Below are 13,507 nucleotides of genomic sequence, written 5' to 3'. Positions count from 1 at the left end.
TGATCTTTCTGAGCCATTAAGGCTTGACAAGGTAAATGTTGAGAGGTTGTTTCTCGTGTATGTGATCTAGGACTCTGGGACAAAAATAAGACATTGACCAATTAAAATGGAGGTGAAGAATTTTTTCTGAGGGAGTACTCCAGAGAACTTTGGAGACTGAGTCATTGAGTATATTCAAATCTGAGACAGACTGATTCAAAAGTTTTGTGGAACAGGCAAGCAAATAGAATTGAGGCTGAGATCAGATGAGCCAAGATCCTATTGAATGGCTTTAGGGAATGTATAGCCTATTTCCCCTGTTTCTTATGATTTTCTGTTGGAATTTTGGAGCAGTCAGCCTAGTGCCTAATTTTGGAAGTCAGGCCAGGATTTCCTGATCTGTTGTGATATCATTGGTTGAGTAGCAATGCAGCTTTCACGTTTGCTAGATGGTTTTGGTGCTGTTTTTAGTCCAGTTAGGCCCCCTTCCTTGCAAGGTGAAGAGGGGGTGGGTTCGAGGTTAATTACTATGGTGCCTGCGTCTGTACTCATCAATGCTTACTGAAGAAAATGAGCATGATTTTTAAAAAAGTGCTGTTTCACTGAATGTGATTAACAGCAAGGATAATAAGCATCTTGATTTTAAACCACCTCTGCAGCCTGCATCTTTGCCTTAATATTGCTGGACACTAGAAGTACAAGTGCGTTCTTTGCATCTACCATTGCTTAGGCATTAATGATGGTGGAATATGTCGCCCTGTTACTGTTGACTGTTAATTTTATCACCGGGAATATTTATCCTCCCCTTTCGTGGGAAAATTCCAGAAACAGCAGCACAGCCTGTGCAATTATGGAGCAATTCCCACTCCATTCCTTTTATCTGGATGAAAGACCAGGTGGTATATCTGCAAGACATCGGTTCCCTGCAAGTATATTGCCATTTGATTCTGTATTTGAAAATTCACCTTTATTCTCTGGAAGGCTTGGAATCTGTACAATCCCCTCCATAGTTTCAAAAAAACCAGTACTTGAACCAGAAAGGTGCACAGTACCCCAGGCACTAAAACTGACTGAGTTTCCATGAATGACTTTGATTGACTGAAGATTTATTCATGGGGCACCAGATAGACGGGCAATTGGGAAACATACTGACGTTCCACATTGATCAACATGCATTGTTTAAAGTTATCTCTAGTAACATCCTTGCACAGAATTGGAGGCTCCCATGGTTTAGCTGTGCTAATCTGTATCTAAGCCCAATGAGGAAAGCATGCATACTCCACATAGGACAAAAAGATACTCTCCAGTGACATGGACTTCTAATTGGTTTTGACTTGGACACTTTTTACATGGGAATGAATTTCTATAGAAAAGAGACACTTGGCTGACTTTTTAATTCTGGTCTTTTGTCAATATTTTCATTTCCGTTTGTTTCCTTTTTAGCCTGTTTCCCTTGCTCTGGGTAAATTTATAAAGTTGAGCAGATGTTTCAATTCCAACTGCTGCTCATTTTTACTTTCTTTTCTGAAAGATTATCCCAGTTTGCTTTCTAGCCTATGTATCCTGGATTCGGGCTGGGATCCTCTCAATGATACTGCGCAGAGGGGTGAAAATTCTGACATGTCCCACGGGAAAATGTTATAGTCCTAATCTCTTATCCCAAGTCTTCCATGATTATTGATAGACTGCTTTCAAATAAACAAATTTGTTTGCAAATGTCATTTAAGGCCTGGACTGAAAGGGTCCATTGCAGCTCATTATAAGTTATAGGACCATATAATTTACCTGTAAACCTTTTGAAAACTTTACAAGAGGTGCCAGCATTTAGGGCCCAGTGTTCTTTTCCAAATCAATTTTTCAGCCCATTTCTGGGAGTTGATGTTTATGGACATTTGCCAGCAGGATCAGACAAAGCTAATTGTGGAATTTCTTATCTGCAGTTGAAACTTCTTAACTGATGTTTGCCAAAAAGGAGATCTGTTGCTTGGTGTACTGACCCCAGACTGGCATTGTGTACATGCTGGAAATGATTTTTTGCCATTAATCTTAATCCTTAGTTTACAGTTTTCTGCAACAAGATAGGAAGCTGTATTTAGTGTGTGCTGTGAATCTGTTCCTTGTTTAGTATTCTGACTCGGTAAGGGTAGATTTGAGTTTTAGTGATGCAGGGGTAAACTTAGCCTTAACTTTAAATTCACTTTCAAAGTATGTAGAATTAACTGCAATGTAGAGAGGGAAAACATGCCAAGGCAAGATTGTACTGAGAAAAAGACAGGAGAGAGGTGAGAACATGGCGACACGGCAGCAATAGCACTGCATGTGCAAGTTCATAATCGCTTCACATCTTATTTGTTCATACATGGGGTTTCACTATTGCTGGCAAGACCAGCATTTCTTTCTGTCCATAATTGCCTTGGTGGTGTTGGTGAGCCTGAATAACTTTTGTTCATGGGTTTGGAAGGCAGTTCCAGATCTTTAATAAGCAACCGTGAAGGAATGGTAATATGTTTCTAAGTCAGAAGGGTGTTTAGCTTGGAGGGCATGTGATGGTGTTTTATGATGTCTACCACCCTTGTCTTTTGGCTGATGTGGTTTGTGGATTTAGAAGATGCTGTCAGAGAAGACTTTGTGAATCGCAAGTGTGTCTTATAGATGGAACATGTAAATGGCGATTGAAGATGTGAATGTTTAAGGTGGGCATGATACAAGTCTAGAGAAAATGGTGTCCAAATTACCAGACAGCACTAAAGCAGTTTGAGGTCTAAGGAAGGTACTAGCATATTGAGAAGTAACAATTGGAATTTGTCAATAAAAGTGAAATGGTATATTTTGATTTTAAAAAATGTCGAAGTAGTGGTAATGCTTTAGGGAAAGCTATATGATGTGGAAGGGAAGAGGAATTTGAGAGTCCTTAGTAGCAAGACAGTTAAAGTATCAAGTGGTGAAGGTCATTAAATGCTAATTCCACACTGGCTTTTATGGCAAGAGGTACAGAAGATAAAAGTTGAGATGTAATGGAAAATCATGTGACACTACATTTAGAGACTGTAATTTTGAACTTCATACTGTTAAACAGTTAGTCAACAGAAAATAAACAGCACAGTTTAATTGAAGTGCTACATATAATACAGTTCTGAAGAGAGTCATATTCTAGTCAAAGCATTGACTGTTTCTCCATCCACAGATACCGACAGAGCAGGTGAATATTTACAGCTTTTTGTTATTCCTTGCAATTACCTATGTCGACAGTGTTTAGCTTTTAATCTCCCAAGATGCTGGTGGTCATGAAGATGAGAAGAATTGAGGCCAATTTTGTTGGAATAGCAGAGAAAATAGAGTGATTTTTTTAAGAGATGTTTCAAATTATGAAGAGATGAGTCATAGTTGATTGAAACTAGTGAAGGGGTTTAGAACATTTTGACCCAGATATAAAATTAAATGTAACAAATTTAGGACAGAACAGAGAGGAAGAAAAAAGTCTCTTTTTTTCAACATTAAAGGTTTGAGTCTGTGGAATACACTACCCGAATTAGTGAATGTCCGGAGAACCATATCAACATACGCTAGTATTGAAACCAAACGCTGGAGAAACTCAACAGGTCCAGCAGCATCTATAGCGAGAGAAATAGCTAAGTTTTGAGTCCAGTATGATGACGACTCAACTGCAGGCTAGTTTAGGTTACATTCATGGTTGAAGGAAAGAGATCAAAGGGTCCAAAAAGTTAGGACTACTGCTTTTGTTGAAGGTAATACCAGTGCAGACTAGTTCAAAGTATTGTGGATGCTGGAGATCTGAAATAAAACCAAAGTTTTGGAGGAGCAAGTCTGACAACATCTGTGGAGAGAGAAACAGCGTTAATGTTTTGAATCCAATATGACTCTTAATCAGAACTGAACATTTGGGCTGAATGGTCTATCTTTATTGTTTATATTTGATTAGGCTAATATCATTAATTTTGAAAGTCTTGATAAAGGATTAAAAGCATTTTCACACAAAGTAATTAGGGTATGTAATGCACTGCTTGGAAGTGTGGTGGAGGCAGGGTAAGTTGAGGGTATTTGATTGGATAAAAATAATGCACAAAGGTATAAGGAGAAGGAGATAACTCTCGGTTAACAATAATGCTCGTTTAAAGAGTCTTTGCAGACACAATAGATTGAATGGTTTCCTTCTGCGCTGTTACACTTCTGTCATTTTGTGGTAAATCAAGGTGGGAGTTAATGAATTTCAACATTGACAGGTTAAGAATCTCAAGAGACTGATTTACACCCAATAGTCACAGACTAGTTGGAAATTACACTAAGTAAGGATTTTGCTTGATTGACATTGAGAGCGCTAATGTTTCTAATTCATCCCAGTGACTTATATTCAAATTCAGTGAAAAATGGTTAAATTTGAAGACCATAGTAAACTAGTTCCACAGTTGATACTGAAGAGGCAGTTCAGTTGTAAACAGAATTAGGCAAAATCTGTCAATGGTAAACAATGGTAAATAATATTTTATAATGAGGGATTGGGAAACCACATCAGTGAGAATGGATGAACTCTAGGCTTTATAACCTACTTCATTCATAATTCTCTCATGACTCTTGGTACCCAAAGATTCAGGCTTTCTTGTAAAACAAAAAAATCTCAGAAGAAATGGATTGATGCATCTGCGCCAGTAGAATGAAATCAGGAAGGAGAATTATAAATCATAAACACAGTATTGCAGATGCGGGAAATGTGAAACAATAAGTGGGAAATGCTCAGCTGGTAAGGCAGCACCTGTGGAGAGAGAAACAAAATTAATGTTTCAGATTCATCAGTTTTAATGAAAGGTCCTCTACCTGAAACATTTTTGGTTGTTCCAGAATTATAACCAGTCTGTTTTTCTCATCCTTCAAGATTGCAGCATCTTTCTGCATCACTTTTGGCATGTTATACTAGAGCAGGAAATTTTCAAAACAGTGACAGACTCTTAAGACAGGATTGCTGAAGACACTATTCACTCCTGCCTTCCACTTGCCTTCAAACCTCCCAATTTAACTTCTGTAACGCAACAACAATATTGATGTGAATTGAAGCCCTGTCTATAAATGTACTTTACGATGCTCATCTTAAACATATTGGCAGGATTCAGTACAATCAGTGATGTTTTTACTATCTGGGTGTAGAAAGATCAATGCCCAAGTAATGTACACTGCTGTGTTATTTTAGTGAGATGTTTCTTTATTCATTAAGTATCTAAAAGTACACTTCAAAACTTTTCCAAATGGGCGTTACAGAAAATATAGCTTTTTTTTTCTTCCTTTGAGCAATTTGCACTCTGCCTCAATCCAATTGTATCGCATCTCATTTAATATATATTCAGTCACAAGCATACAGTCCAAGGGGTTCTATAAATTACCGGCCTTTTGGCATGACATAGCTGAAAGGCCTTAGACAGCGGCTGTTACCCATTGCACTTTAATGATGACCGCCGAAGCTTTAGTGTGTCCCTTAGCTCACAGCCCTGGACTGTGGAATGTGTTAGTCTGCAACACTTTATGCACTGGAATATCAGCAAGTTTCAAGCAGATTTAATGCTAAGTGCCCTTCTCACCTCCATCCAATTTTTTTCTATTGTTTGCTTATGTTGTTCCAGCACACTGCTAGTTGGTGTTGTTACGTTGCATATTTTAAACCATTTGACAATTGTTAAAAGTAGATAAAGCACCATGAGGTACTGTCGTACAGGCAAGAAAATCCCAGGTTTGATTTTGTCTGATAAGTAGGTTGACTTAAGCCATGAAAGTATTTGGTTCGTTACAACTTAGCTGAACACATTCTAAGCTGGAGCATGTATGTTGTTGTTATGTGCTTGACGGTTGGATAAACATGATTTTGAGCTTGCCTACAATGCCCCTCATGGCTTTAGAACCTATCAGTAGGATGGCTAGCAAGCAGCCAGTGGCTGTGGATACATACTCATCAAGAAGCTGAATGCCTTTAGAACTGAGGGATGGAATTAACATTTAAGTCAGATACCCTGGTCATTTTGTAATAAACAAAATATGTATAACCTGATTTGAATACTCAGAAGTGTCATGATTAAAAGTTGTATATATTTTATTACAATATTTCTTAACTTCATACTGAATTACAGAGTATTGCTATAACATGTAGACTGATGCTGCAAATGTTTTCATATGAAAGAATGTCTAGTTTGCAGTTTTTCAGGGACTTGATTCAATGTGATTATGTGCCAAGTCTCAGAAATACCTTGGTCGGAAAACAACCTAACTGTTTTTCTCAATTGCTTTATATGTAATTGTGGCACTGACCAGATCATTTACAGAAAAAAAAGAGAAATAAATAAATAAATAACAGCTTTGGCTGTTAACTGTCCACTGAATTTGGGAGACAAGTCTTGATTGCTGCAGTCATTGTGAAAAGGCGCTGTGGTTTGTGTACAGTTGCCAGTACCTGACCACAGAAATGTAAGGTAGATGGAAGTGACTGGGGCTCAGGAGCATAATGATAAAAAAAAACTTGAAAATAAAGCTCGGCATTGAGTAGCCCATGATCTGTATGTAGCAGTTCAAGGGTCATTCTAAAGCATATAGTCATTGAAAGTTTTGGCAAAGATCTGTAGCTCGGGTTGTGGGTGAAGTTGTTGACTTGCTCGTCGAGCTGGCTTGTTCTCGTTCATTGAGGATTTGATCAGTATGGGTTGCTTTTCTGTATACTAAGGCTTGGAACTCCCCGTTGGTTATACGCTCAACTTTAACATCCAGAAATGGAAGAAATGAACGAGACCAAGCCAGCTCGGCGAGCAAGTCAACAACCCCGCATGTAGTCATTCCCTAACTTTCAATACTGCATGCTGAAAGCAGTTACGTGAGTTAATTGCAAATTCTTACAAAGCCTTAATTACCATTTGAAACGTCAAAAGCAGATTGCTAGGAAAGGAAAAAAAATAAAAATTGTAATGTTTGTGCTATTTTAAACGTGTTTTGTATATCTTTTTGAAAGGTGAAAATATCCAGGATAGAAACTCTGGTCCATAAATGTGGGTGTTAGTGAACCATACAGATCTGAAGGTTTAAATTCCTGTCCATGTTGTGTTCATCCAACACGCTTCAATTCACTGACCTACATTATCTCCTGTCCCAGTGATGCTTCAGATTATAAAATTCTGATCCCTGTGTTCTGATTTCCGTCCCCAACCACCAAATTGCTTTGCCTTTCCCTATCTCTTTAATGTTGTACAACACCCCTTCCAATTTCAGCCTTTTGCACATGATTGAGCTCCAATGGCCCAGATGTTCTATTATATTAAAGGTGCAATTATATAAATGCAAGTTAGTGATTTTTGTGGTTAATTTCAAGCACAATGATAGGATAGTTAACAGGTGGCTTCAGTCACTTTGGAATAGGGAAGGGAACAAAGTTTTAGGGTTTGCAAGTGCTGATGAGAATATGATCAGATTGAGCTAGTGTAGCAAGTTCAAGTCTGTTCTCAGGAGTGAAAATGGCATTGTTTACTCAAAATAACTGTAAAGGAGAGAAGGTAAGGGAGGACATATTACTCGAATGTTTCAGAGCCAGGCTTCAGCTCCATGTGTTCTGATCTCACTTGGGCATAGCTGTTTCCATATATGCTCTGTAGATAATCTTAAAGTAAAGGAATGGTTAACCCTTTTGCTCTACCTTTTCCCCCTAAGTTCTTTCACTGTATCCCTTTTTCCACACTTTGTTCTGCTTGAACTTGTGTAACAGCAAATTACCTCTCGGGTACCTCCACCCTGAAAGTATGACCATGTCATCACCAAAAGTGGAAAGAAATTCTGGATGAGGATGGATCTATGGGAAGCTAGATCATAAGACATGGGAGCAGAAACAGGCTGTTTGGCCCATCGAGCCTACTCTGCCATTCATTGAGATCATAGTTCATCTGATAATCCTCAACCTTGGGATTATGCCATCTGGTCCTAGACTCTCCCTCAAGGGATAACAACCTCTCCACATCTATCCTGTAAAGTTCCCTAACAATCTGCATACGATGACATAAATAATCTGTCATACCCTTTTGCATGGTAAGCTTAAGTATCCTCTCTCCAGAACCCTCTTACATCCCCTCCATATAATTTCATTCCCTCTCGTTATTCAATTAGCTAGGGCAGCACAGTGGCTCAGTGGTTAGCACAACTGCCTCACAGCACCAGGGAAGCGGGTTCAATTCCAACCTCAGGCCACTGTCTGTGTGGAGTTTGAACATTCTCTCCACGTCTGTGTGGGTTTCTGCCAGGTGCCCTGGTTTCTTCCTACTGTCCAAAGACGCACAGGTTAGGTGGATTGGCCATGCTAATTGTCCATAGTGTCCAGGGATGTGTAGGTTAGGAGGTTTAGCCATGGGAAATGTACCGTTATATGGTAGGGGAACGAGTTGTTGTAAACTTGTTGGACCGAATGGCCTGTTTCCACACAGAATGAATGCTATTCTAATCTATTCTCTTGTTCCAGTGCAGTTCAAATGAATTTCTAACAGCCGTCATCTAACCTAGTGCTGCACTGAAAACTCAAAGAGCCAAGAAGATTGCAGCACCACCCTCTTCCCACAAAAAAAGTCTTTGAGTCATCCATTTAAGCTCCTGCTTTGTTCACAGTGGCTGAAATGATGACCCTCAGCATCAGGCATTTCTGGACATGGGCCTCATTGATAGGCCTCTTGTGTACACTTCTTGTATTTTGACTGCTAACATTTGGGATTTTAGTTCACCTCTTTACTTTGAGGTAGGGGTTAAGAAGCAGTTCCACTGCATCTAAATAAAAAGCTCATATTTACAACAGAAACAACTCGGATGCTTCAGGCTATACATTTTTACCCCAGGATTGGAAGGATGGTAAATGATGTGCGTGGTATGAGACCTGGGGCTCACTCTGTACAAGAGGGATCACTCTGCTAATTAAACATTAGCATGAACATACCTCTAATCTTCGGCAGTCCTCCTTCTGTGTGCGTTTTGCTTTCTGACAATACCGTTTCTGGTGTAGGTTCCTCTGTAACATTCACCTGTTATTTGAGAAATTAACTGCTGTGCATATCCTACATTTTCTGTTAATTTGTGACTTCCAGGATTTACATCATTTTAAAGTTCTGTAAGAAATTAATAGTCTGATTGTTCTAATAATGTGAAAAGAGACAGACTTGCATTATTTACAAAGTCAGGTGTTAGGTTGTCAAGGTGGTCTGTCTGCTGGCTTAACTCATTCCAAGTCCGTCAGTGATCAGCCTTTTGACATGGCAGCATGTGATGCTCCCTTGTTTTCGACTCTTGCACCTGACAATGTTGTCCTTTTGATATTGACTTCAACAGAATTTTATTTTCATGTGGTTTTTTTTTTAAAATAGTTTTACAACTCTTCCTTTCTTGTGGTGGCAACAACTGCTCTGTCTCCTAAAGAAAACTTTGTAAATTTTTCCATCAATGACAAATAATGATTGTAAAGAATGTCCTAGTAGAGTTGTCGGTCCTTACCTGTGCAAAATCAATTAGAACATGAAACCTGCTATCCGTTAATGTAGCCTACATCTGATGATTAGTCATGATCATTGAAGCCCGCTGTAGTGGATATGTGGGTTGTTTAGGTATGGAAGACTCTTAGTGTGAAGTTACAGGAAATGACCGACATTTTCAATAGATGATAAAAACTATCTAGGACTGGTCTGACTATTTAAAAAGACAGAATTTATAGTTTCTCCCTTTCTTTTCAAGTGTTCTGAAATGTTATCACCTCATAGCTCAGTTTAAGTTTCTGTCTTCTCCCAACCCATTTCCCCTTTTTTATTTTGGCTCCTGCATGGTGAAACAGATATTGAGACGTGTCCAAAACTGAATGGGTACCTGTTAGGTGTTACTTTTGATGTTTTGTGCAATTTCAATTCTATTTGTTAACAATGAGTACATATTTTGAAATAAGCATATTAAGAAAAGTAGAAGAGAAGGCTGTCCTTTTGGATAATTTAATGTCATTCAAGTCACAAAGCGGTTGTGAGCACGATTGCAGAATGGAACCTCTACATCTAGTCCTTATAGAATTCTTAGTCCCTGCCTCATAGCTGCCTGTTAATGCTGAACATGAAACAAACTAAACGTGTGTTTGAGTGTGGAGGTGGAAAAGCACAGCAGGTCAGACAACATCTGCAGAGCAGGGAAGTCAATGTTTCGGGCTGAAACCCTTCGTCAGGTTTCGGCCCTAAACATTGACTTCCCTGATCCTGAGATGCAATCTGACCTGCTGTGCTTCTCCAGCTCCACATTTATTGACAGTAACTTCCAACATCTGCAATCCTTACTGTCTCCTAAATGTGTGTTGACCTGTGTTGATTTGTGTTGTTTTTTTGTCCATGTTATCAGAATCATACAGTTTAGCCGTCCGGTTAAGTATGAGGATCTGCACCAGAAAGTCAAGACTGTGTTTGGGCAGCTAATGGATTTAAATTACACTAACAATGAGGTAAGTGTTCAAGACTTTGAACTGATTTTATTTGGGGAATTTAGTCTGTCTGCTTGGCTCTCCATGTCCCTTTTGAAGTTACCACTTCCCCTGCACTCTCTACCTTCTGGAACTTTCTGCCTTTTGCCTGAGAACTCATAAGAATCATTTCTGTTATGACGGGAGTTTCCAAACTTTCTCCCATTGGGTTCCCATTTCAATGCTGCAAAATTGTGACCCCTCAATGAGAATTGTAAAAGCAGGGAGTGGATGTGCCTGTAAGAGGAGGGGTATAGAATAGGGAGTACTATGAATTGTTTCATTGTTTCTTTTTGAAAGATTGTAAGTCCTACGACTTTTACTGTTGCAGAAATCTTGAGGTTTAGTCATGTAGGCTGCGCCCACAGGTTGAAAATATGTAGAATCAGCCTTTACTCAGTATGAGCTCTATGGCAGCAATCACTGCTTTGGATCTCGTTATTGCAAATTTCAATTTAGCAATCCCATTTGGGAAGCCCTGTGCAATGAACTAGGCTATTTGCTCTCTCAGCCACCTTTCAATTGAGATTTTGCCATCTAGGCACTCATCAGCTTACCCCTTTCTTCATGAGTTATTCCCATTCTTTGAAGTTGCCATCATTCATTCATTTCCCACCACCCCCCCCACCTATAAAAAGCAAATCTTTGATACTTTAACATGCCCACACCAAGGTCCCTTTCTTATGCTGTGCTTTCTTTGAGAGTCTTGAATAAGATATTATTACATGACTATAAGTTCACCTCACCTATTCCCCTGGATTCCTTTCAATCTAGTTTGCAACCAACTGGAAGTATTTGCAACACTATGGTCAAAGTTGTCCGTAACACCCTGTGAGACTTCAGCCAGAGTCACCTATTTTCAGCTCCTCTACCAGCCTTTAGCTATTATTCACCACATAAATCTGTATTGACTCACCTCCACAAACCTTCTGGATCACACTCGAAGCCCAATCCTTCCTACCTTGGCAAATCCACCACAACTCAAAAGGTTTCTTGTATATTCATCTCCATCCTTCCTGATGTCCTCCTTATGAGCTGCATGCTGTCTCCTCACAGCATTTTCTTAAATTTTGAGATCTACTTTTGTGTGTGTCAGATGCTTGACCTTTATTTCTCCTTACAGTTCTTGATTCCAGGGCAGGTGTACATTACTGGACTTCCTGTCAATAAGAAGTCCAATGATGAATCCTGCAACTGAACTTGGTCTCTTGTAGTACCTGTGTACATTTGGTGCTGATGCCAATATCCTCCTTGGCTCAGGCTTAACGTAGTAGACGACATGTCTGTTTGAACCCAAGTTGAACTTTGGCCCCCAAGTGTGATTGATCATTGATGCTTAATGCATTCCACTGCTGCCTCAAAATTTGCTCAGCACTTTCAAGCAAGAACCTTATAACACAGATGCCTGCTTTCAGGACTAAAGCCTTGCATTAGAAAAATGGCTAGTGAGCTGAAACTGCCAATAAGAACATACGGAATTATTTCTGTACTTTGCAATGCTGTAGCAAAGATTAAGGTTGCATCAGGGTAGGGTCATTAATTGTTTCAAGGAACATTATCACTTAGGTGTTTGTTCTATGGGCAACATAGTGCATAGAAGCAATTACAGCTTAATATGAAAGAAAATATATTTGGTCCATAGCTTTCTTTCAGTTGTATAATGAATATTAAAGTATAACATGAAAATTGCTAATTGCACAAGTACACTCTGAATAAGTCAGGAATTATAAAAGTTTGGCTGGGCTGCAGTGTGGCTTCTACTTTTTCCCTTTGGTTCCCTTATGCAATGGAATCTTAATTATCCACCTGGTGGATAGAAATTGGATTAAGTTGTAGACATGCCCGCCAAGCCAGTGGGTTTGGTTCTGCATCGTCAGTGCGCCTCCAGTGAAGCGTCGGTGTTCTGTCCTGCTTGTTATTTATATGCCTTGGTTTGCTGGTGTGGTTGGTATTACTTCCAGTTCTGTTTCTCAGTGATTTGTACACAGGGTTGAAATCAATGTGTTTGCTGATGGAGTTCTGGTTGGAATATCAGGCCTCCAGGAATTCCCTGGCGTGTCCCTGTTTGGCTTGTGCGATTATTGATGTGTTGTCCCAGTCGAATTCGTGTCCTTCGTTGTCCGTGTGTAGTGATATAAGTGAGAATTTGTCGTGTCTCTTGATGGCCTGCAACTGCATTTATATACACCCCACTTTTGGGAAAAAGTGAACATGAAAATAATAAGATTCTGAATAAGTGAGATAATTTGGCACTTTGACTCCAATTTATTTATCTTGCTAGTTATCACAGTGATTTGTGGAATTGCTTGCATTTTGCAGTTCTTTAGTTTGACTTGTTTTTCTCCTTGTCGTCAGCTACTAATTCCGTTGCGAAGCCAGGATGATCTTGACAAAGCCGTTGATTTGCTGGATCGAAACTTTAACATGAAGAGCCTGAAAATCCTGCTGGTAGCTCAGGAGAAAAACCATGTAAGTGTTAACATTCCTCAGTCCTCAAGGTGAACAATTTGTCTTGGGAGCACCTGGCTCCTTAAATAAATAAAAGCAGGAAACAATTGTGCGAGTCAGGAATCTGGAATGTTGGGCAGTAACTTGAGTAGCAAGCAGTTCTCTCTTTGAATTTTTTTAATATAACTTTGGGTAACCATTCCAGGTCAGCACTATAAAATTCTCCATTGTTCATTTCTCAGGGCCTCATAGGGAGGGAAGAAGCAGGGAGTGTAGCAGACTGGCAGAATGAGGCAACCACAGTTATTTGCAGAGGAAGCAATGTGGCAGAACTTTTAAAGCATGGCTACCTGATTTCCTTGATCTTGTTTTAGTTCAGTCTGTTCGCTAATTTTGAGTGACCCTTCTGCTGAGCAAGGAACAAACAAATGCATGCAGGTTTCTGTCTTGCCTTTTATGGATCATTCCATTAAATGAAGATTCACATGCTATTTTGTTGTCCTTATTCTTGGTTGATGAGGGCTGAGGCTAGAAAAGAATGTTTCAGGATAGAATGCAAGTTTTCTTTACATTTAAACT

At 39.4% G+C, this 13,507-nt stretch overlaps 1 protein-coding gene across 1 annotated transcript in view; it reads left to right on the top strand.

Moving 5' to 3' along the window:
• Nucleotides 1-5,679: 5,679 nt before the first annotated feature.
• map3k3 (mitogen-activated protein kinase kinase kinase 3) overlaps nucleotides 5,680-13,507 on the top strand; it is a 54,387-nt gene continuing 46,559 nt past the window's right edge. The window contains exons 1-3 of the mRNA XM_048614383.1: nucleotides 5,680-5,684; nucleotides 10,363-10,462; nucleotides 12,836-12,949. Coding sequence (XP_048470340.1) covers nucleotides 5,680-5,684; nucleotides 10,363-10,462; nucleotides 12,836-12,949 — 219 coding nt within the window. The remainder of the gene's footprint in view (nucleotides 5,685-10,362; nucleotides 10,463-12,835; nucleotides 12,950-13,507) is intronic.

Source organism: Rhincodon typus, chromosome 30 (assembly GCF_021869965.1).
Source record: "Rhincodon typus isolate 14 chromosome 30, sRhiTyp1.1, whole genome shotgun sequence".
In the NCBI taxonomy this organism is placed as follows: domain Eukaryota; kingdom Metazoa; phylum Chordata; class Chondrichthyes; order Orectolobiformes; family Rhincodontidae; genus Rhincodon; species Rhincodon typus.
The sequence above is the reverse complement of the archived record's forward strand: the minus strand, read 5'-3'. Positions and strand labels throughout refer to the sequence as shown.